The sequence below is a fragment of the Hyperolius riggenbachi genome, chromosome 3 (genome assembly GCF_040937935.1).
Source record: "Hyperolius riggenbachi isolate aHypRig1 chromosome 3, aHypRig1.pri, whole genome shotgun sequence".
Lineage (NCBI taxonomy): Eukaryota > Metazoa > Chordata > Amphibia > Anura > Hyperoliidae > Hyperolius > Hyperolius riggenbachi.
This window is the reverse complement of record NC_090648.1, coordinates 128,096,069-128,121,129: the sequence shown is the minus strand read 5'-3', so window position 1 is coordinate 128,121,129 and position 25,061 is coordinate 128,096,069. Positions and strand designations below refer to the sequence as shown.

Here is a 25,061-nt window from a genome sequence, read left to right as displayed (position 1 = left end):
AGTTCTGTCCATGCACTCTGATGTCCTTGCATATCGCACACTAAAGGCTTGCACACACTTGTGCTTTTTTATGTTCTTTTAACCTCCTTAGCGGTTATCCCGAGCTAGGGTCGGGGCGGAAAACCGCAGCTAAGAGCGGTGATCTCGACCTCTGCTCGGGGGTGGCTGCCGGAGGCTGAATGCGGAGCAATGCGCGCAGCGGGAGCACTTCTACATACCTCCCGGAGATCCCGACGTCAGCTGGCATTCTTCTTCCTCTCCTCCGGGCTCTGCTTCCTGCTGGTGAGATCGCCGGCTGTCGTCATGACGACAGCCGGCCATTTCGATTTAGAGTTGCAGCGCCACCCGGAGGATGGAGGCCTAACTGCAGCGCTGGAGCCACAGAGGTGAGTGATTGCTAGGCTGCTGCAGATCTCACTGGCAGCATGATTTTTTCCAGGTTTTAGGGTCTGAAAGGGTGCAAAAAAATTTGCACCGCTTTTAGACCCTAAAATCCAGAAAGAATCAGAACGCCAAGGAGGTTAAAGAAAACCTGTAATAAAAAAAACCTCCCCTTGGGGGGTACTCACCTTGGGTGGGGGAAGCCTCCGGATTCTATTGAGGCTTCCCCCGTCCTCCTCGGTCCCACGGCGGCGACAATAAAGTTCCCCGAACAGCGGGGATGTAAATATTTACCTTTCTGGCTCCAGCGCAGGCTCGGCTCTCCGCTCGGAGATAGGCGGAAATAGCTGATCGCTGTCGGGCCGCTCTACTGCGCAGGCGCAAGTCTCCTGCGCAGTAGAGCGGACCCAACAAAGATCAGCTATTTTCACCTATCTCCGTGCGGAGAGCCGCAACAGCGCCCCCGCTGGAGCCAGGAAAGGTAAATAAATCAGCACGTATCAGCGCTTGTCGAGGGAGGATTCCAGGACACTTCGGGGGAGCAAGCGCTGGACTGCCTGCAGCTACAGGGGAGGGGGAAGCCTCATTTGGACCCTCCCGAGGTGAGTACCCCCCAGGGGATTTTTTTTGTTACAGGTTCTCTTTAAGCCAGTGGTTCTCGACCTTTTTAGCATGTGTACCCCTTTGTGAGTCATCCCTAGACAAATGTACCCCCTACCAAAAGGAAAAGTGGGCGTGGTCATTACATGATGTGGGTGGAGCCAAATACTAGCAAAATACAGGTAGTCCCTGGTTAACAAATGAGATAAAGACCGTGTCCATTTTTAACCCGAATCCATTCTCTTTTGCCACCCTCTTTTCTCCCTATGCCTCTTTTGTCACCTCAGTTTGTGCCTCATTTGTCTCCCTCTGTGTCACCTCATCTCCCCGTATTATCTCTGTTCTCCCTGTGCCTCTTTTGAACCCCTCTGTGTCACCTCTGTTCCCCCTGTGCCTATTTTTTCCCCCTCTGTTCCCCCTGTGCCTCTTTTGCCCTCCTCTTGGTCCCCGTGTCACCTCTTGACCACCTGTCCTAGCTAGGTATAGGTGCTCCCATATAGGTATCCAGGTACAGGTGCCCCAGAATAGATTAGCCAGGTGCAGGTGGTGCCCCAGAATAGATTAGCCAGGTGCAGGTTGTACCACAAAATAGATTAGCCAGGTGCAGGTTGTACCACAAAATAGATTAGCCAGGTGCAGGTTGTACCACAAAATAGATTAGCCAGGTGCAGGTTGTACCACAAAATAGATTAGCCAGGTGCAGGTTGTACCACAAAATAGATTAGCCAGGTGCAGGTGGTGCCCCAGAATAGATTAGCCAGGTGCAGGTTGTGCCCCAGAATAGATTAGCCAGGTGCAGGTGATGCCCCAGAATAGATTAGCCAGGTGCAGGTGGTGCCCCAGAATAGATTAGCCAGGTGCAGGTTGTGCCCCAGAATAGATTAGCCAGGTACAGATGTGCCCCAGAATAGTCAGGTATAGGTGGTGCCCCAGTGTAGTTAGCAAGCCAATAGGTGCCCCAGTATAATCTTACGTAGTCCCGTTCCCACGCTGACTCCTGCCGCCGGGTATTCCCGCTGTAGTTACTTCCGGCAACAAGCCTGATGTCATGAGAGGCTGCCGGGTAACCATGGCAACAGGAGGCGAGGCGGCGACAGGGAGAGCCTGGCGATAGGAGTCCACGCAGGAACGGGGCTAAGTAAGTTGCTGCGCCCATGCCTCCAAGCCGGCACTGCCTGGCACTTCTCTCGTGGGGGTGAGATCGACCATTTTGTCTGCAGCCACTGGGGGACCCCGACAGCTGCCAATGTACCCCCAGGGGTCCGCAGACCCCAGGTTGAGAAACACGGTTTTAAGCAATGCAAATAAGTAGGGGACACTCTGTTGTTGAAATCAGCACAGAAAGGTGGTAGGATTCTGCTGAATTCTACACAGCAATACATAAGTGTTGGGTTCTGCTGGTTTCAGGGACCAGTCAGTGGAGATAGGAAAAAACACAAAGACACCAGGAGCTCCTTATGGTGTAGTAGGTTAACATACCTTCATAAATACAACACGTCTGTAGAGTGATACAAACATGTGAAGCAACACTTACAATTACAGTGTAATAGCCAGTGAGGAAAACCAGAAAACCCGAATAGCACACTTCAGCACCATATCAGTACCAAACAAGCGGACAGGATCAAGGAAAGTACACTACCTGCACTTCACTGCATGCTACACGTGACTAATGCTTTCTCCTCCCGGTTTTGTGAAATAAAGCACATGAAGCGCTAAAAGGAAACGCCCCCTGACCCTGTCTGCTAGTTCAGTACTGATATGGTGCTGAAAATGAGTTATGCCGACTTTGAACACCAGCAATAGTCACTACAGTTGCCATATAACTGTGTACAACACTGAATGGTACAGATATCCCCTTTACTCATCTTCTCGTTTCATTTAAATGTAACACCCTATCTGATCCGATCAGGCTTTCAACCTATACACTGCCTAAAATTTATCCAAACTTCATTGATCAGGCATGCATTGGTCAACTATTCACAAACAGATTTGGTCAAAGTGATTGAATTAAGGGGGATGTGTCTGTTTATGAGTGTCCAAGTAGCAAGCTAGGGATTTGTCTCACTCACCTGGAACCTCTCCAGCTCATTGGTAACGAGGCTTTGTGCTTGAGCGAGAGGTCCGTGGCATCGCTCTATACAGCCGTGTACCTGCTGCATGGAAGCAGTCTCATTATCACAGCACTGGGCGCTACATCGGAACATCTTCCCCTACAAGAAACACATCAAAGCAGCAATTAGAATTAGATTTCAACACTGACTTGTCGGCGTTCTCATCTTAAATGTAACATCATAGCATAAAAAAAAATCAAATACTTTCCTTGGTAGTAAGAAGCCTCTGGATGGGCCAGAGGCTGCCCAGATCCTCTATGAGCTGACCAGTTCAGCAAAGGGTTCCTCTAAACTTATTGGACTTGCTTCAGGTGTATACGGATTCACTGCTCGAGGCAGAGCCCAGAACTCAGGTAGAAAGTGCTGATAAAAAAGTGATTATAGCACCATCACCTTGCAGCAGAGTCCCAACTTCAGCATAGAGTTCTTTGAAGGACAACTGAAGTGAGAAGAAAATAAAGGCTGCCATATTTATTTCCTTTTAAACAATACCAGTTACCTGGCAGCCCTGCTGATCTATTTGGCTGCAGTACTGTCCAACACCAGTAACAAGCATGCACCTAATCTGGTCAGATCTGACAATGTCAGAAACACCTGATCTGTTGAATGCTTGTTCAGGGGCTGTGGCTAAAAGTATTAGGGGCAGAGGATCATCAGGATAGCCAGGCAACTAGTATTGCTTAAAATGAAATAAATATGGCAGCCTCCATGTACCTCTCACTTTAGTTGTCCTTTAATGTTCTCCCATGGTTGTGTGGGTTTCAGCCAGTCCCCTCTTACATCCCAAAAAAGAACTAACTTAACGAGACCTGAGCACCTTAGATGGCCTCCATCACCTCCATGGAGACCCACAGCTGTAACAGTGTGAATACATTACTTATCTTTGGGGACTGACCCCTAGCCCCTCACCTTTATGCGCTCCATCCACTTCTCCAGGTAGACCCGCGTGTACCACAGGTTGAAGTGCCCGTGGCTATGGCGCTCCCAGGCCTCCGCAATGCACTCCAGAAAATGTAGATCTTCAATGTAGTACACCTCCTGGCCCTTTCAAGTTTGGGTCACCTCAGGTAATCTTTGAAAAAAATAGCTGGGGGGGGGGGGGGGGGGGAAATCAAGGAGAGAAAGTGTTCTGGCCCCCAACCTCATGAGGACAATATGCTTTTTAAATTAAACCGGGTGGGGAGAGAGGGATTGGATGGCTGTAGCAGCAATTTAATTGCTTTTAAAGGGGTACCCAAGGTGACCCAAACTCAAAAAGGTGATCATGTGCCTTCTTATGCATCCCCATAACAGCTCATGTTCACCTGCCCTCCCTCCATGCCCAGCTGTGGCCCCATTTCACTGTTCCAACAAGATCCTCTCAGAGTTTGGGACATTATCCTAAACTCTGTATGATCCATTCGATCATGCTCCCAAACAGCTTTGAACAGCAGTAATGGCCGAGAGCGTCCTGGGTGTGCTGGTTGAGCTGCATTTGGAACAGCGCATGCCCAGAGCGCTCCTGGCTACGGCTCTTGTACACAGCCACGTGGGAACGCACACAAAGACAGCACGTTAAATGGATGGAGCATGGATCCTTCAGCTCTGACTTAAGTGGTTAACGAGGGGCATAGCCAGATCATGAAGGGGCCAGTAAAATGGACATTAGACACAAATATGTAGCCCCAGGAGGTATGGTCACCTTTTTATAATTTGGGTCACCTCAGGTTTGCTTTAAGAGATAGAATAATGGCTACAATTGTTATAGGAAGGAGGTGGGATAAGGGCTGCATTTGCTGAGGAAGCAAGTGGGGTGCTGAAGAGGCTGTACTCAGGGAAGGGGGGAACACACAAAATGGTGAACGTATTGCTGTGAGAGAGCTATGTGGGGGGAGAAGGGATTGAGATAGCCACACTTTGGTATGGGGGCAACTCCCGCGCATCCCAGGGCCCACCTTGCTCTGTGATTTGCAGAGTAATACAAGCATTCAGTATACCCGATTCCAGCAGCTCCTCCTCTCTCTTCACAGGCTTATACTGCATCCAAAGCCACACGAGGCTGTGCACACAGCCAGAGCCGGGACAAGGTCCTCCAGCACCCAGGGCTGAGACACCAAAGTGCGCCCCTCCATCCCTGCCGTCACACACTGATTGCTATTAGACTAAGAGGCACCACAGGGCCCACAAACTCCCCAACACCTTAATATCTAGTTATCTGGCTTGCAGTCACTGCCATGTATCTCCTTTTCTTAGTTCTTTCTGCTTCAAGCACAATTAGGAATGACAGCTGAATGAATTCTGCGCCCCCTCCTACACTGCGCCCTGAGGCTGGAGCCTCTCCAGCCTATGCCTCGGCCCGGCCCTGCACACAGCTCCTGGCTGGGCTGAGGAAAGGGGCTTGCACCCACTGCTGGAAGCAGGTAAAATTAGTGCTCTACTGTGTATTTCCCAATGCTTAATGTCGTCACACTTGGAGTAGATGTCCAGCCCCAAGTGTGACGACATGTAAGCATCGGGAAAGGAAAATTACCAATAGGTAAGTAACAATTTTCCGTTATACAAGAGAGGAGAAGCACACCAGGCTGCTTATCCCAGCTTGCTGCCAAGAGGGTTAGCACACAAAGGCTACTTAATAAAGATGCCTTTGGGGAGGCTAGCTAATACTTATATATGGGAAGGGCAAGGAGCATAAGGGTCATTTCATTTTAACACTTGGGGGCTTCCTAGTTCTTATGTGGGTCACCATGACTACCTAAAATTTATATCTGGGGAGGGGGCACAAAGGCAAATACTAATACTGTATCTGGTGGGGAGGGTGACAGAGTACAAGGGCTACCCAAGTAATATCTGGGGGCACAACTGCATCCTAATACTTAAAGCGGAATATAACCCTGCATTTCAACTTTGCCCTAAAACATTATTTACAGTATATTATATGCAACCAGCATTTTTTTTTTACTAGACCAGCATTGAAAGGGTTACACAGGGCTTTAAAGTCCCTAGAGATTTCTGCAACCAAATCCGAACTTGAGTTAGATACTTTTTGTTTACAAATATGTGTTTATTATGACTCATCTCTCTCACTGAGAAGGAGCTTGGAGGACAGCCAAAGAGATGTATCTATTGATAAACAGTTACACACTAACTAAATAGAATGTAACCATCTGAATGTCTGCACGGAACTTAAAACCTCTGTGTTTAACCCTTCCAATGCTGGTCTAGTAAAAAAAAAATGCTTTTTGCATATAATATGCTGTAAATAATGTTTTAGAGCAAAGTTGAAATGCAGGGTTATATTCCGCTTTAAGGGGGAGGGGATGCCAATACTACCCAATACGAATATCTGGGGGTGGGGAGCACAACGGCCATCTAATACTGTTATCTGGGAAGGGGAGCAAAAGCCAATACTGACATATGGGGCGCCACTACCTGGTACATCAATCAATATTTATGTGACAGCGCTCCTCTTCAGATCTACAAGATAAAACACAAGTAGAATCGCACATAGTGCATTACTGCAATTTTAAATGACAAAGTTCACACGGCCCCCAAACGTGCATAGGTGATAGTGTGCTCCACTCGTGATAGACAATAACCCCTCCACACCAGCAGCTCACCAGATGGACACCACCTCACAATCCAGGTGGGTCTAGCGCTTAGCCTTAGGCCACATACACACATCAGACTATAGTCTTTGGAAAATGAAAGATCACAGACCAATCTTACCACCCTTCATGTAGTATGAGAGCCATACCTATACAGTCTTTTCTATGGAGCTGAACTCCACATCAGAGAAAAATCTTTGCAAGATGCTGCACACACAGATGCTGTACAGACACAAAAGATCAGTATCTGCAAAAGATCTGTTCCTGCAAAATGCATTCATAGTCTATGATATCTGCAGATACTCATACACACCTTGTTTAACAGACATTCATCTGCAGATCAGATCCACCAGGATGGATTTTCAGATCTGCAGATGAATGTCAGTTAAATCATGTGTGTATGATGATCTGCAGATCTCATAGACTATCATTGCAATTTGCAGGAATGGATTTTTGGCAGGAACAGATCTTTTGCAGATACTGATCTTTTGTGTCTGTACAGCATCTGTGTGTGCAGCATCTTGCAAAGATTTTTTTCCTGATGTGGAGTTCAGCTCCATAGAAAAGACTGTGTAGAGTATGGCTCTCATACTACATGAAGGGTGGTAAGATTGGTCTGTGATCTTTCATTTTCCAAAGACTATAGTCTGATGTGTGTATGTGGCCTTAGAGCGGCAAACTTCAAAATCACAGCTTCCACACTGCCTTTGTTCACAATTGGATCAATCCACTTTTAATACAAAATAAATAAAAACATACATAGCGTAACACAGTTTTGCTAATCAAAAGGCCTGCGCAGTTTCAGCGCACTCACGTAAGTGTGATGAGAGGGGGCATCTCGGGCATCACAGCCCAACAGTATCTTTCCCCTGCTAGCGGTACCGGCGTCCCGATTCTCCGCTCCCCGTAGCTCCTATTCCTTCAACGTGCGCGTCTCTTTCCTGCTGCCCAGTGACGTCAGCGCTCCTGGTCACGCCGTGAAGGAATAGGAGCTACGGGGAGCGGAGAATCGGGACGCCGGTACCGCTAGCAGGGGAAAGATACTGTTGGGCTGTGATGCCCGAGATGCCCCCTCTCATCACACTTACGTGAGTGCGCTGAAACTGCGCAGGCCTTTTGATTAGCAAAACTGTGTTACGCTATGTATGTTTTTATTTATTTTACAAGTGGAACTGTGTATTAAAAGTGGATTGATCCAATTGTGAACAAAGGCAGTGTGGAAGCTGTGATTTTGAAGTTTGCCGCTCTAAGGCTAAGCGCTAGACCCACCTGGATTGTGAGGTGGTGTCCATCTGGTGAGCTGCTGGTGTGGAGGGGTTATTGTCTATCACGAGTGGAGCACACTGATATCACCTATGCACGTTTGGGGGCCGTGTGAACTTTGTCATTGAAAATTGCAGTAATGCACTATGTGCGATTCTACTTGTGTTTTATCTTGTAGATCTGAAGAGGAGCGCTGTCACATAAATATTGACTGACATATAAAGCTCTGTGATAGCGAAAACTCGGAGGAAAGACTTTATAACTTATGATAATTTTATGATTAATTTTATGTATTTTATTTGATTTGAACAAATTATTCATTTAAGTGTGGCAGGCGCAGTTTGTGTTTAAATAACTACCTGGTACATGCAACTTGGGAGGGGCACCATCCAGATTTCACAGAGGGAGGGAGGGGGGGGGGGGGGGGGCAGCGATTTCTGGTTATGTCCCTGGCTGTACCCTGAAGCTCCATCCCCCCATCAAGATGTCCTGTGGTGCAGCCCTGGCAGATCCACTCTCCACCTCTTTGCATTTTGGCAGTCCAGGCAGTCCCTTACCTAAAAACAGCTTAATTTATGATTTTTATTCTTCATATTAGACTGTGGTAGGATTAGACTGTGAGCTTCGAGGACTGCAGAAGATGTCAGTGGAATATATATACATACGGTAGGATTAGATTTTGAGCTCCTCTTATATATGTTAGTGCTAAATAAATACATCATTATATGGGAGGACAACATGACTTTGACTATGGTAGGGAATCAATTGTGAGCTTCTCTCAGGACGGTCAGTGACATGACTATGTGTAGACTTTAAAGTGTGGCATATGAGATCACTGCTACATTTAATACATTTTGCAGGGATTGGACTGTGAACTCCTAGTAACAGACTGAGGCCTGAAACACACCAGAGGAGTTTTTCTGAGCGTTTTGAGTTTTTAAATCTGCTGCTAAGGTTATCCTATGTGTCTGTGCACACTGGAGCAATGAGGTTTTGTAAAAAACCCATAGCATTACATTGGGAAGAGGTTTTGAAACCTCTAAAAGCTCTTCCCAATGTAATGCTATGGGGTTTTTTACAAAACCTCCTTGCTCCAGTGTGCACAGACACCTAGGATAACATTAGCAGCAGATTTAAAAACTCAAAACGCTCAGAAAAACTCCTCTGGTGTGTTTCAGGCCTAACAGTGCATTCCGAGAGACAGTGTGCCCAAGTTTCCTCCCCAAATATGAGTAAGGTGACCCTCAAACAAGTACTTAGGAGTTGCCTAAACCCCCATAAAAATACACTTAATTAGCCAGCAAAGTACTGTGCTCTACAAAATGGTGGAAGGTATAAGAGTGTAAGCTCCTCCAAGGCCAGTCAGTGGCATGACTGTGCTCTGTAAAGTGCGCTGCAGAAGATGCAGGCAGGAAAGGGGCCCCAGGAAAGTGTTCAGACACTTTCTAAGTACTTTTTAAGGGTCCCTTTACACATATTTGCGGAAGAGACTTGGGCCCACTGACTTTGTGTTGCACTGTTAGTCTGTTACTAGGATATTTTAGTAAGCCCCGCACACTGCCTGTCATGACCACACCCACCTGAATTCCATTTGCAGGGACATCATTGGGCAGCACAGACCCTAAATATGACCCTGGTTCAGAGCAATCCGAATTAACTAGTTTAAATGACCGCTACACTGGAAAAAACAAAACAATTCAGATAAATTATCATTATTTATTTGATTTATAAAGCGCCAACATATTATGCAGAACTGGACAAGAAATAAGGTTACAGACATCAATAATGACTCTGGCTTACAATCTAAAGGGAGGAGGTAGGGACACACTAGGTAGGGGAGCGCTGCATGGCTGCTTAGCAGATAGAATTAAGGCATTGACTTTAGTGGCTCTATTTTCAGCTTAGGCTGGGTTCACAATGGGGCACTGCGTTCCCTGTAAAGAATGCAATGCAATGGAATGGGAAAGATGCTCCACACATTATCTGCCTGTTGGATGCTTCGCTGTCACTGCCTGCGCTTAGCGATGATGCACTGCACACAGGTGTCTTGGGATGCCTCATGTATTGTAATGTGGCAAGCCGCGTTACAAAGCGTCTGCTATGCCGCAATGAACCACTGAATGTAGCCAAAATCTGAGGACAAACAATGCTTTGCAAGCATCCTGATAGCAGCTGTGTGCTGACTGAAATGCTACATATAAATGCTACATTTCACTGTCAGATAAGTTTGGGTATACATGGTTAAACAATGCTAGCGGGTGTCTCCCCTCTCCAGAAAACAGTACATTCTGCTTGCCACTCATTTCGGGTGACACTTATTGAGTGTCTGTACAGGTCTTTAGCCTACGTTTACAGTGGCGCGTTGTGTTGTGGCATAGTGTCCACTTTGTAGCCCAGCTCGCCGCACTGCAATGCACCACCTATCTGACATGCACAGTGCGGAGGGGTGTTATGGAAGAATGGGATGCAGCATTGTATTACTGCAAAACGTGCATGCCAACAATGAAGCAAACTTTTCATTGACTGCATGGCATGCTTTACTGTATATGACGCAACGTGCCTATAACATGCACCACCACTTTCCCAATCTGTTACACTGTGTTCCTGCTGACACAGGGACCGCAAAGCAATGGCCGATGTGACCCTAGCCTTAGTGTGATCTGCTCCTTAAAAAGAACCCAAGGTGTGAGACCTATGGAGGCTGCCATATTTATCTCCTTTTAAACAATACCAGTTGCCTACCATGACCTTTCTGGTCAGTAGTGTCTAAATCACACACCTGAAACAAGCATGCAGCTAATCTTGTCAGATTTGTCATAGTCATCTTAGAGATGCATGCTTGTTCAGGGTCTATGGCTTAAAGTATTAGAGCCTGATGACCAGCAGGACCGCCAGGCAATGTGCATTATTTAAATACATGTCAGCCTCCATATCCCTCTCACCTCAGGTTCCCTTTAAACTTCTGTGGTGTGGGTCCAGCTCATTCAGCATGTGGCCACTTACAATACATTCTGTAGCGGCTGACAGGGTCATGGATTAGGGTAAATGTGTCTAACTTAATGGTGTGACGTGCCATTTCAGATTGCCATTGAATACACAAAATAAGTGACAGCCAATATGGTTTATTCAGCTAAGACAAAGTATAAAACAACACAGTAGGGCTACCCAGGAATACCCAGCTCAGTAACTCTATTCCTATATAGAGGGGGAGGGATATGCACAATGACACTGCTGATGCTCATCCAGCATGGGAAACTAAATACTGATGACTGCATGACTTCACATTCGGTGGGTTTAAGCTACTGGTGTCTGCGGAGAAGACTGAGACACCCTACACAGCTAAACAAAAACACTCATCTCCTGAATTACTTTCTGAAGTGTCAAGGTGAATTTAAGCAGATTGTTAATAAGGCTTAAAATAAATAGAGCTGAAAGCCTTATTCATAAAAATCCATTAAATAGTCATTCATGTGAAGGGGAAATACATTCATAACCTTAAACTAACTGTCCAGGCACCTGGAAACTCACAGAGTCCATTCACTGATTAACTGGACAGTCAACATGTCAGGACAAGGAGTCCTATTTACTGCACAGACTGATCCGGGGTCACATAGGTTCACCCTGACTCCATGTACAGAGAGGTGACGGACAAGGCATTCATCATTAATAAAGGAGGGAGGGGGGGAAGAGTGCCCAAACGAAACTATTATAAATGTTAACTACTGTTTCCCTACCTGAAGTAGATCATCATCTGCAATGTATTGAGAACTGCTGGTAACACTTCTATACCTTCTGGAAACATCCTTATGGTGACTGAACTGAACAAATCATGATGTCTGCTGCAACAACCACCCCCCACTATACAGTTCCATCTGTCACATTACAAGAGAGTTCAATGCTGTATTAAAGTGGACCTGAACTCAGAAAGATGCAACCTGTATGTATTTAGCGAGTTTAGCCTGTCTAATTCCACCTCTTCTGTGGCTAATCAAAAGTGTAATTTGACCTCCCAGCTGTGTCAGCTTAGGAATCTCAGCTGCCTTGGCAGAGCAGCTAATTTGTAAACAAATTTGTAAACACTGGATGTTAACCCTATGTCTGCTTCCATGAAAGCAGGAAGTAGACAAATTGCAGATTTATTGCAGGATTTCTGTTTCCAGCAGAGAGGAAGTTCAGTGTTCAGGTCCGCTTTTAAAATGAACTGTATTCACCTTCTAGGTCCTGCAGCTGCACTATAGCTCCAACTATTGGGTAAATGCTGGGACAAAACAATGATGGTTGCAGTGGTTGTGGCAGCAGTCTGTCAATGCAGAGCTCCGCATTTATATTTATATAAATAAATGAATGTTCAGTCAAGCAGACTCTATCTCCAGTTATACCTCTGACTGTTCACAAGCATTTGTCAGAATGCTGACTAAAGAAAGAGTGTAAAGAATATTCAACTGTTTTGTGCAGATACCTTTTAAAGGGCAACACAATGTTAATAGGTACAAAAGTGCAATCCAGTGACAATTAGTAGAGTTCTCCTTTACTTTACTAATTCTAATGTTCCATGCTGCTGCTAGAGTATGGTAGAGTGTCCTACTTGAAGGACAACTGAATCAAGAGAGATATGAAGGTGGCCATATTTGTTTCCTTGTAATAAATACAGGTTGCCCGGTTGCCCTGCTGATCCTCTGGCCTCTAATACTTTTAGCCATAGACCCTTAACAAGCATGCGGCGGATTAGGGGTTTCTGACATTATTGTTAGATCTGACAAGATTAGCCGCATGCTTTTTTCTGGTGTTATTCAGACACTGCTGCAGTCAAATAGATCAGCAGGGCTACCAGGCAACTGGTATTATTTGAAAGGAAATAAATATGGCAGCCGCCATATACCTCTCACTACAGGTGTCCTTTAAGATGGCCATCCACTAGTCAAAATTTTTCATTGATATGCGATTTGATAATTTGATACTGTAAATGAGTCACAATCAATTGAGTTATGGCCCAAAAGTGTGTCCGGTGGTTGATTTCTCTCATGGGTGGCAGGTTGGGAGTGTATCACAAGCGCCGTTCCATTTCGGGGACAACTGACACAGCAGCGGAGCTACTCTCACATGTCTGCCAGCGCTTCACCACTTGTCTTCTCTTTACTGTCAGGGCTTCTCCTTGTCTATTCACCCTGAGGCAGCTGTGCATCATGTGACAAACACTAGAGGCCAAATACTAAAGGCCTCTAGTGGTCGGGTAAGGTACGCACCACCGTACACCTGATGTTTGCCCTCTAGTGTTTAGTCACAGGACATGCAGATCCCCAGGAGTGAAGAGACAGGAAGGAAAGACACGGGAGAAAGCGTCAGCGGACAGGTGAGAGTAGCTCTGCTGCCCCTACACTTTACACAGCCCGGGGGTGGGTAGGACATAGACGGGGAGACGTGGGCAGGCAGTGGGCACCAATTTTTCAATCGAATTCATGCAGAAATCTATGGAAAATGTGTGTACAGTGTGTGCCAGGATTTAATCAGGCAGATTCCTCTCTGATCAGATAATGATCTCAGAAGGATCCATCTGTTGGGAGCATTGACCAGTGTATGGCCAGCTTTAGTCTGAGTCAGTGACTCAGCCAGTGATAGAAGGTCAATAAACCAACTAGCATTTAACAGCAATTTGAGTAATCTCTCTCTCTGTATAGCGATCCTGTGACTGCATGAACAGGATGCACAGTAGTTAGGAAGTGCCACCATTAACCATTGAACCTAGAAGGGTTAGCAAAGCCACTGCAGAAGACAGTTTGTTCTTTAAAGTATACCTAAAGTAACAGGTTACATGATAAATTAAACATAGGTACATATAGTACTAGTCCTACAAAAAATGTCTTATACCCATTTCTGTTTTACTTTAAAACACGTGTTAAAAAAACTAGTTATCTATGCAAAGTATCAAACAGCTTGTCAAATACAGCACAATGTCCTAAAAAGTTAATAGGCAAAATACTTCAATCTGACTGAGGAAACACTGCTGATAACACCCCAGTGCTAAAAAGTTCAAAGGGTCATTACTTCTGTTTTTTTTTGTTTGTTTTTTTGCAGCTCAGTGAAGCAGAGTTTATATCAAACTGTCATGGCTGCTATTTAGAATGCATCTTTGCATGTGATAAAGAACACCTTCTTCTAGACCTTCGTCCAATAATAAGTGGATAGAAGTCTTTTCTATGAACATATAAACATGGTGTACAGTGTCACTAGAAGGGCGACTTCACCTCCTCTTCTCCCGTATGCTGTATGATAAGACCAGAGGGGCCGGCTTTCCATACCAGAGTGTTAGCCATAATCTCTTCATAGTCATGTTGTCTGGTAGAGTCTTGTTGTCACACAACATTTGGACCTGTGTAGGCGGCACTCCCAGGCGATGACACAAAAGACGCCGCAAATGCCGGATCTCAGCCCGGACTGAACACCTGACGTATTTCTGCTGTAACATGTAGTTCTTTTTATCCTTTGCTGAGCCAACTCTCTCTAAACACAGCGAGACGTGCTCATCGTTTTTGTAATAATGAGAGTTGCTCTGGGAAACAGACAGCGATAAGGATTGCTGCGTGACATCCACCACAGGATCTTCCTCTGTGCTCGGCTGAAGGACTCGCTCTAAACCCCGAGACTGGTAGAATTCCCGAATGCGACGCTCTTCATTCTCTTGTAGTTGGGGAACCAGTTTGTAGACGATGTCCTGCATCACCCGGTCCAGCTTGAGGTTAAGTAGCGGTTGCGTCTCGTGGATTTTGATGTTACACAGCGGACAATATTTACTTGTTTGCAGATACTTGACTATGCAGCTCTTACAAAATGTATGCAGACATTCAGTAATTGTTGTGGCATCGATGAAATAACCAGCGCAGAGGTAACACACAATCTGTTCATTCAACTCCTTTATCTTCACCTTCACCACCTCCTCGTTCCGCAGCGGGTCCATCTCACACACGGACTGCAATTGGTTCCGGAGTCGCATTGTGTTTAGAATGCAGTCTTACAACTGAAGCCCTTAAACTGAAAATAAAAATATGAGACTGTGTTCTTTGTACTACTAGTAAAACACATAGAATTAAATTACATCATAAGTTTATTTTCAGTTCAAGTTCACGTTTGTTTTCAATAACCTGTTTGTTTTCAATAATTCGATTTCAAAATCCCTGTTAAAAACTGACCCTGTAGTGGATCCAAATACTCTATGAATCCACTACTACGTACTAAAAGAAAAAAGTGTTTAGTAAGTGTTGCTGTTTCTCATCCTCTAAGAGATTTCCTCACCCTAATCCAGCCAGTTGAAAACTGCCAGCAAGACATATCACAAGGGAGAGGGTGAGAAGGGAGTTAGAAGTCACTGTCTATTCTTGCATGTGTGGAGGGACAAGACAGTTGCTCTGTGTGTTCAGTGCAGTCGTTTAATTCTGCACACGGAGTACACAACAGGACTCAAAAGAAGGTAGGGGGTGAAGACTGAGTACACAGGGGGGCTGGGCATAGCTCCAGTTCCAACCGTGCTATGGTCAAATTTCAACAGAGTTCAACTGGCTGGATAAGGAGAAAGGAATAGTTTACAAAGAAGCAGCAACAATACTTAAGTAAACACTTATTTTCAATAGATAATTATACAATAAGAATCCACAATGAAATAGGATATAATAGTGGATTCATATACCTGGATACTCTATAGGGTCCCTTTAAAATTAAAGTCACATAATGTCTAGGCTCCATTTCCCTTCACCTGGTCCAGGCCTACTTGAAGTGCAGGCTACTTTCTAGGGTGAGACACACAGGTTGATTCACAGAATTAAAGATGAACCAATAATATCTGTATCCCTTGCACATTGTTGCGCCTGCGCAGTAGAGCAGACCCGACGGCGATCGGGTATTTCCGTGTAGTTCGGAGCCGACAGCCGTCAGAGCGCCTGCGCAGGAGCCAGGAAGGTAAATATTACGTCACGGCTGCACGGAGGGCTGCAGCGAGACCCCCGTGGGACAGAGGACGGCGTGGGAAGCCTCATTAGGATCCGGAGGCTTCCCCCACCCGAGGTGAGTACCCCCCAGGGGATTTTTTGAAGTTATAGATCCTCTTTAAACACTTTTTCATGCGACCTTTTTACCGCATGATTCCCGCATGAATAATGGCTGTTTCCGCATCTTTTTTTCCGCATGCGGCAAACATGCGGAAAATGTTAGAGAGTGCTGAAAAAATGCGGAGTTTACCGCTGGCGGAAATATAGCGGTAAAATATTGCAGAAAAGTTTGGTCTTTGAGAATAGAGGCCACTGTGTCAGATGTCCATTCAGATAACCATTGACAGTTTCAGGGCCTTAGCGGGTCCCCTTTGTCAAGGTATTGAACAGAATGGTACCATTCTTACCATTCTGTTTAATACCGTTAATTACCGATTTTTTATCACCTACAAGTAGTAGGTGATATATTCCGCATCTCATTGACTTTAATGAAGTCTGGAGGCTTCATTAAAGTCAATGGGATGCGGAATATATCACCTACTACTTGTAGGTGATTAAAAAAAAAAAAAAAAAAAAAAAAAAAATCGGTAATTAACGACGAAATGATGCGCCTGAACATTTTTGAGAATTGATCTTTTATTGCGGAAAATACCGACTTTTGCGGAAATTTTTACGCATGAATCCCGCACTTTAAACACATTTTTTCCACATGCGGAAAAAACATGCGGAACATTTTGAGAATTTCAATGTGGCGGTGTTTTGGTCGGTAACTTCCCGCATGCACTTTACCGCATGCGGGAAGTCTTTGAGAATAGAGCCCAATGTGGGAGTAAAAATAAACAATACTTCTCTCTACTGTGTATGCATATATACATAGGCTTCCTGTGTCCTCCTCGCCCTCAACGTTGCCAAGCATGGGCCCTCTGAACATATCCATCAAGGGCTTGTCAGATGTGTTCTTGTGGGCTACTCAAGTTTGTACAGTGCCTGTATTAGACTAACCAAACTTTTTTTTTTAAATGCCTCAGTTTCAGGAGGGATTGTGTGATCTACAGGCAGTTCCCTACTTACAAACAGATTATGTTACAGGAGTTTGTCAGTAAAATGTATTTGTAAGTCCAGTCATGTGTAATACATAGTGAAACGTTGATAAATGATTTATTTTAAGACAACTATGTATTTGGACATATAGTATAAACAATGATTTAGGTTGTTTTGAAAGAGCTTTTAACGTGTTGCACTACTTATAACGGTCAATACAATACTGTAACATGTATCAAAAATATGTAATTAAAGAGACAGTAATGTATATTTTGCACATGGAGAGAACTTTGTTTTTATGTATGAAAAATTGCAAGTAGGGGACTTGCCTGTGGTCTTTCAGAAGCTGTAGGTGTTGAGGAGCAAACCATAAGGATGTGGGATATACTGTTATAAACAGTATAATATCATGGGACTCCGCTCTGGCTACACTGCGAGCTTTAGAACCCCCGGCCACACGCATGAAGGATGATAAAGACCTCTCTGGGCCATCCGCTACACATTTCATACCTGCATCCTTCGGATATTTTCCTTCTCCAGGCTCTTAACCATGGAATCCACAGCATTCTCTAAGCGTTTCTGCGCTTCTTCAGCCATCTTTCTGCAATAGCAGCATGCACTCCAAGGGCATACACCGAATCTTCCGCCCTCATTACGTCACTTCCTGGACTGGAGTCCACTCCGAGGCACAGCATTCCGTCTTACTTCAGGACAACATGAGCGTTATTAATAATAAAACCGGTAATAATAAATATACATGAATGTTACAATAAAGGATAATAAAGATTACATTAGCAATCTAACTAATAGACGCGCATGAAAATGACGAGGGAGGGTCACGTTTCCCGTACGCAGTAGTCATCAGTATTATATATAAAATCCATAATTTTGGGTCAGACAAAATAAGGTAAGGTAATATATAATTGTCATAATTGGTGCAGTTTCCTATTGCGGTGTAATTTTTTCCAAGCATAAACATGTCAGTAGGTCTCCATTTCCGCTTTGTCACGTCACTTGTGTGCGTCCGGAGCGTCGCGCAGGCGCAGTGCGGTGAGCGGGGAACGTTGTGAGGTGTGGAGAGAGCTACACGAGGAGCGGAACAATGAGCAAAGCGCACCCGCCCGAGCTGAAGAAGTAAGTGGGGAGCGGGGAGGCGGCTGTGCCCGGCTTAATAGCGGTCTTAATTCGCCAGTACTCGCTGATGTGCCGTGTTCCAACTAACTAGCATAAAGCGGTGTTCCAACATTTTCGCATACCCGACAGAATAGCTTACAAATGCTACTGAGCATGTGCAAAGTCATGCAGGTCATAAATTACCCCATAATCCCCCATCAGCAGCACTAACCTTGCAACCTGAGTTAGCTGCCTGGGTCCTGGTGTGCTATGTCCACTATCCAAGTGGATACCGGTATTGTACGTCCTGGAGCTAGTACGGCTGGGAAATCTGATAGGAAAACTGCCGCTGCTCGCTATTTCCTCTAGAAAATTATGTTAATACGCTAAAGTAGCCGAGCCAGCTCTAGTCTACTTTAGGGGTCCCAGCAGGAAACCTCATTGGAAACCATTCTGTAATCAGAGCACCCACTACAGCATGTAGCGTTGTGATTGGCCAAATAGTGTAGGCGTAGTTCACTAATACCTATTGAAAACTTAGCCGTTGGCAGTGTGCTGCCCACTAAACCATGTTAACGGAGTGTAACCATCTATGATAGTCTTCGGATAGATAGAGCTCCTAGAATACTTTGATGGAGCTCCTAGACTACTGTGATAAGTAGAGCTCCTAGATTACATTGGGGTGTACCTGCACTAGACTAGTGCCAGTAACGGCACAAAGCAATTTATTGTAGGAGCCCAAGCATTATAAGCTGTGTGTTATTGTGGCCTGGAACCAGGTGGTAAGCAAGTTTCCTGTTACTTGCAGCTAATGGACTCTACAGAGGAGTCCATGCTTGCACCATAAGTAGTTGCTCCTTTAGAATCTTCTTGCAAAATTCATGCAGATTCTGGCAATAGAGCTCAGCGTCCTCCGGGAAGAGCATGTCCAGCAAAATCCGGAGTTGTGGGGAACCATGGCTGCTTCCTGCTTATGTCACAACCACTAATTTGTGAGAAATAGGGGACCCAGCAGTAAACACTATCCATTCATTAAATGCTAAAATTGCATCACACCAGGACCCTCAGGCCATTGGGCAACTTTGCTAAACCTATTCAGTTGATGAAGTGGATAGTGTTTCCCACTGGGCACACTATTTCTTAAAAATAAATAGTTGCAACCAAATTGCAGGAAGCAGCCATTGGTCTGTGAGGTTTTCTGCAGGGTTGTCTAGCACCCACAATTCTTTAACACAGTGCTCCTCCGCAGCCTCCATATAGTGCTCTAGAGCCTGGCACACGCCATCCAGTGGCTCCGGACCCTCCTGCCATGATGGCCCCTTAGGAAAGTGATGTCCAGAGAGTGCCTTTGGGCATGTGTGCCAGCAGGCAGGGGAAGCTGTGCTCTATTATGCCCCACACAGAGCTCAATAGGTGATGGATATACTCCAGCTCTGTGACTGAAATAAAGCTTATACTGCTTGGGCTGCTCAATCACTTTGGGGTGGACAACCATCCAGCTCGTCATTCTCTGAGTCCTTGGTTAGTGGTTCCTGGTATTGACAGACTTTTTTTAGTAGTTAAGTAAAACGAAAATAAAACTATGTTATTCTTTCAGCTGTGTAAGTTTATCATGTAATCAAACTTTTTTTTTTTTTCTTTTAAGATTCATGGACAAGAAATTGTCATGTAAGTATTTTTGACTTCAGAATTGAAAGAACTTAGACACTCTGAAAAGCAATGCTGATGTTAATTACTACCTGCCACAATAGCTAAAGGTGACTTGAATGACACAACTACAACGAGACAAAGACATCCTCGACTCCTATGTAAATCTCTTGTCATATCACAGTTTTTTTTTTCTCCAGATGACCAGACGTGGGCTCAGTAATTGATTATTTGGGCATCAGGATGACTGGGGGGGTTCACACTTTGCAGTCAACCAGAAAGCACCTAAAAATTGTGGTCACATGATACAACTTGATGATGCTATCTGTGTAATGAGCAGACTTTGACTTTTTCAGTTTACAAAATGGGTGTGCTACATAAATAATTTTATTGACATGTTTATATATGTGATTATTGTACTATTAAACCTGTATGTAGAGAAATATAGGGAGTTCATTTGTCCCTTTTTTTAAAAAAAAAATCTATGTACTGATAGCCTGGCTGTAATGCAAGTAATTTCACTTTAGTAGTCTCTGTCTTGATAATTAAGAAGCCACCAGTATTTTGGCTTTGGGAAAAAATTATCGCTGACACTTATTCTTAGGAGATCCAAGAAATGAAGGATCCATTGAAGTATACCTCCTGGTATGCTATTAGAGATGTAGAAGGGCATTTGGGCAAACTTAAAATACATTAGAGTGTTTTCTGGAAGCCGGGGCAACTGTTTTTGGTTTATTATTCTTGATCTGTAGAGCTGGTGAAGGGGTAGAATACGGATGGGTGGGGGGAGAGGTAAGCAAGGGAAGATAAAAAATAATCTATCTTGATCACAGTTCACAAGTTCACCGGGTATTGTGTGATTTACTTGTATATTGTGACCAGTTTCATGTTTTCTCTCTCGTGCTTACATCTAGATTATTTTTGTTTGTCTCCCTTCCTGAGGGTTGTTAAACTATATTAAAAAACTTCCAATAAAATATAAAAAAAAAAAAAAGCCACCAGTAGAGTCAGCCTGGGATGTAGCTACATAGTATGAGTGATTGGTACGTGTAACAGTTGTTAGCAATAATTTCAGGCAGCATTTTGGCAGAGCTTTCTACAGACACGATGGGCTCCCTGCTTTTTCTGCTCTATGGAGGAGAGGCGAAGGATGAATGACCAGCCCCATGCTGCAGGAGGTGTAGGCATTGGAAGACCGCTATTCTTCTGGCTGAATCACAGAAAGCGTGGACCAGCAACACTGAGCTGGCTGCACCCATCTTAGGTTTTCGCCTAAGATAATCAGGAACTGTAGATTGGCTGAAGTTAATCTAAAGTCCATAAATAGCTTCAGTACCTTAAAGGGAACCTTAAAGGACTACTGTAGGGGGGTCAGGGAAAAAATGAGTTGAACTTACCTGGGGCTTCTAATGGTCCCCCACAGACATCCTGTGCCCGCGCAGCTACTCACCGATGCTCCGGCCCCGCCTCCGGTTCACTTCTGGAATTTCAGACTTTAAAGTCAGAAAACCACTGCGCCTGCGTTGCCATGTCCTCATTCCCGCTGATGTCACCAGGAGCGTACTGCGCAGGCACAGACCATACTGGGCCTGCGCAGTATGCCCCTGGTGACATCAGCGGGATCGAGGACACAGCAACGCAGGCGCAGTGGTTTTCTGACTTTAAAGTCTGAAATTCCAGAAGTGAACCGGAGCATCGGTGAGTGGCTGCGCGGGCACAGGATGTCTGTGGGGGACCATTAGAAGCCCTGGGTAACTTCAACTCATTTTCCCCCGACCCCCCTACAGTATCCCTTTAAAGAGTAACTGTCAGGCTGCAGAAGCTAATTTAAACCTCTAGTCTCCTGTGTTAAACAGTTTAGAAGGAAGCCAAAAAGACATTACTGAAGATAAAGATCTCTCTTACCTTTGATGTATGCTGAACAGCAAAGCTTAGAGCTAAGCAGGACGCAAGCCGCATAACATACTGCAAAGCATTCTGGGGCCCTCCCCTCGGCTGCTAAGGAGAAGACGGGATCAAGTTTCAGCAGCTTCTAAAACTCAGTCCAGCCACAGCACAGATGAATCTCCGGGCAGAGTACACTGCAGGAGTCCACTATTGTTCCTAGCCACATGGCTCATTAATATTCACTGCAAACTAGTGTTATTCAGTATGAGCTGTTCTGTGATCAGAAGCAGGCAGGACATGACGACACATTTGGCTTCACAAACATGGAACCTGCCATGAGCTGTCAGGAGCATCATTCTCTGCATATACTATATACAAATTCTGTGAAATCCAAACGTGGACAGTGAAATGCATATGTAATGTAAGTACAGCCAATCTTTAGCTACTGATATATGTGTTTATTTTCTCTGAGACCTTATACCTAACAGCTCCTCTTTAACTGAACGGGGGGTAAAGAGTTTCTCTTACCTGGGGCTATTACCAGCCCCCTGCAGCAGTCCTGTGCCCTCGGAGCCGCTCTGGAATCCTCCGGTCCCCCTCTGTCACTTAGTTTCCTTTTCGACGACTCACCAGTCGGCCGGCCGCCATGCGTATTATTGGACGCATTCCCTACTGCAATTAGCGCTGTTGCGGACCGCAACGCGTACAAAAATACGCGTTGCCGCATGTCTACGCGTGCGGAATGGGGCAACTCGTATTTTTGTATGCGTTGCGGTACGCAACAGCACTAATTGCAGTGGGGAATGCGTCCAATAATACACATGGCGGCCAGCCGACTGGTGAGTCGTCAAATACAAAACTAAGTGATGCGGGGGCCCGGAGGACTCCAGAGCGGCTCCGAGGGCACAGGACTGCTGCAGGGGGCTGGTAATAGCCCCAGGTAAGTGAAACTCTTTACCCCCCATTCAGTTAAGGTTCCCTTTAAGGTGTCCATACATTAGGCAACTTGGCTGTCAATCGATACATGAAACAGTGCATGTTTTGAAGAAAACACTCTCAGGTGAGGTAATCAGTGTCTCAGCAGAGCTGATTAACTACCTTTGTGGATTTCCACAAAACATGCACTGTTGGTGGGCCTTGAGGACAGGGTTGGGGAACACTGGCATAGTTGATCGCGTGTACTGCAAGATGTTGCTCGATCGGGTGTGCGGCGGTAACCGCATGCAATTTCGTGATGAAACCAGGGCTGCGGAGTCGGTACAAAAATTCTCCGACTCCTCGGTTTATGAAACCACGACTCCAATTCTGACTCCGGGTACCCAAAATAGCTCCGACTCTGACTCCTACTCCTTGGTCTAATACTTAACAGGGCTGTGGATTTTGTACAAAAATCATCCGACTCAGGCTCCTCAGTTTATAAAATCAACAACTCCGACTCCGGGTGCCCAAAATTGCCCCGACTCCCGACTCCACAGCCCTGGATGAAACCCCCGCTGCTTTGCCCTGTGCATGTAATACATTACCTTTCTGCCACCTCCGCTGGTCCCTGCAGGCTCCGGGCACATTCCGTTGTGCATACACGTACGCCCCACATGGTTTCCTAATAAGGGGCGCATGACGTCGTACACTAGGCCATGTTATTAGGCAACCACGTGGCGCGCATGTATGGCCAGTGGAGTGCGTCTGGAGGCGGCAGAAAGGTAATGTATACATAGCACTGGGGAGACATTTTCATTGGAGGGGACAGCTGCTGATTCCTAAGAGATTTCAATTGACTGGGAAATCGGCCTGTGGTGTATGGGCACCTGACAGATCTCTCTCATCAGATTTGATTAGAGAGAGATTTGTTTCTTGGTCGAATCTGTCCATACATTGCTAGATGTAGAGCTACCTTAACAGTTTGGTACCCAGATAAAAAAAAGATTAAGAAGCGCAACCAAACATTAATTTCTTCCTTTACAAATAGTAATTTATTATGTGTGAGAATGTGATGTTTTATGTTTTACTGTGTTTGGAATTATGTATTTTATAGTATACTATTTCTCTTTGTTTCATGTGCTTGTTTTTGATCTCCTTTAGTAAAATTGAATGGAGGCAGACTTGTACAGGGAATTCTTCGTGGGTTTGACCCATTCATGAATCTGGTGGTAGATGAATGCACAGAAGCATCGCCAGCTGGGCACCAGACCATTGGCATGGTTGTAAGTATTCCAGTGGCTTACTCATTCAAATAGGCTTAAAAAGTCTTCTGCATACAGTATAAAACTCACACCCGATCCCTCCCCCCAACCCCTTTACTAATGTCCCAGGTATTCTCCCTAACCTCACTACAAAGCACAGCATGGTGTCCTCACTCCCCCAAGTGGGCTGGCATTGGCCTTGCCAGGAAGGCAGAGCTGATGATTGCAGGGCTTTTCTACCTGGGGCAATACCAGATCAAATGGTTCTTTACTTTGTTGAAAGGGGGGGGGGGGGTGTTGATTGGGACTGTCATTTTGACTTTGACAGACTAATACAGTTTATTAGGGATGGTCAGAATGCAGATTTCTGACACAATTCTCGCTTTCCTATAAGCGTCTTTCCCATATCATCAGAATGTTTATTAGGCTGATTGTAAAAAGCGGATTTTTTTTTTTTTTTTTTTTTATATGGATGTATGGCTATTATGTGAAATCCGCATTTCCGATTGGCAACTATGGTAAACTTTTGGACTAAAATTTCCACATTACTCCGATTTCCATGCAAACAATTTTCCAATTTTTGCAGAAAAATTCTGCATTCTCCGATTGGACCTTTTTTTGTTGTTGTTGTTGTTGTTTTTGAGTCTTGTGATTGGCTTAATGGGGCCCTGAGCTCTGAATAAGAATTAAATTTGAACTTACCTGGGGCTTCCTCCAGCTCCCCGTAGCCCATGAGTCCTCCTTGTGCCGGCTCCGATAATCTTGTGCGGCATCATGCCGGCTGGCATACGAGTCCTGCGCATGTGCGGTTATCTAAGACTGAAGAGATGATGCGGGGCACGCTTGGACGACTTAAGTCAAAGTCACCAGGGCCAGGAGGACGCTTGGGGACCTCACGGGCTGGTGGAAGCCTCAGGTAAGTCCAAATTTCATTTTTATTCAGAGCTTAGGATCCCTTTAAAATTTCCATGTTGCCGTATTATGGTATTTCTGTGGAATTCTGATTTCCGCCGCAGTAAGCCGATTTTTAAATCGGAAGCTCATCCCTATTCTGTCTGTCTAGTGGCAACCGTTATATATCCTGTATCACATGCGTATGCCTTTATTTTTATTTTGGCAGGTCATACGAGGGAACAGCATAATTATGTTGGAAGCTTTAGAACGAGTATAGTGCTGTTTGAAGAAGACAGACTCCACCATGATCCCCGCCTGTAATGGATTTTTCTCATGTTTTGTTATGTAGTAGTTTTTTTTGTATTAAAATGTTCACTCACACAA

General features: G+C 45.1%; 3 protein-coding genes across 4 annotated transcripts in view; 1 reads left to right on the top strand and 2 right to left on the bottom strand.

Annotated features, from left to right (window-relative positions):
• Nucleotides 1-17,970, bottom strand: part of FAM136A (family with sequence similarity 136 member A) — a 23,591-nt gene extending 5,621 nt beyond the window's left edge. Inside the window, exons 1-2 of the mRNA XM_068274925.1 lie at nt 17,467-17,970; nt 3,051-3,191 (exon numbers count right to left, since the gene is read on the bottom strand). Of these exons, the coding sequence (XP_068131026.1) occupies nt 3,051-3,191; nt 17,467-17,553 (228 nt within the window). The 5' untranslated portion in view covers nt 17,554-17,970. The remainder of the gene's footprint in view (nt 1-3,050; nt 3,192-17,466) is intronic.
• LOC137563009 (polycomb group RING finger protein 1-like) lies at nt 9,642-17,555 on the bottom strand. The gene is made up of 2 exons (XM_068274924.1): nt 17,467-17,555; nt 9,642-14,965 (listed from the first exon to the last, which is right to left on the bottom strand). Exon 2 carries the CDS (start codon nt 14,925-14,927, stop codon nt 14,178-14,180), a length of 750 nt encoding a protein of 249 aa, XP_068131025.1. The 5' UTR covers nt 14,928-14,965; nt 17,467-17,555; the 3' UTR covers nt 9,642-14,177.
• Nucleotides 17,630-25,061, top strand: SNRPG (small nuclear ribonucleoprotein polypeptide G). Of its 2 annotated transcripts, none has more exons than XM_068274927.1 (4): nt 17,630-17,697; nt 19,715-19,737; nt 23,683-23,804; nt 24,904-25,061. In XM_068274927.1, exons 2-4 carry the CDS (start codon nt 19,719-19,721, stop codon nt 24,952-24,954), a joined length of 192 nt encoding a protein of 63 aa, XP_068131028.1. In that variant the 5' UTR covers nt 17,630-17,697; nt 19,715-19,718; the 3' UTR covers nt 24,955-25,061. The 2 variants fall into 2 exon arrangements, with proteins under 2 accessions (XP_068131028.1, XP_068131027.1); XM_068274926.1 differs by lacking the exon at nt 17,630-17,697 and adding an exon at nt 17,981-18,090.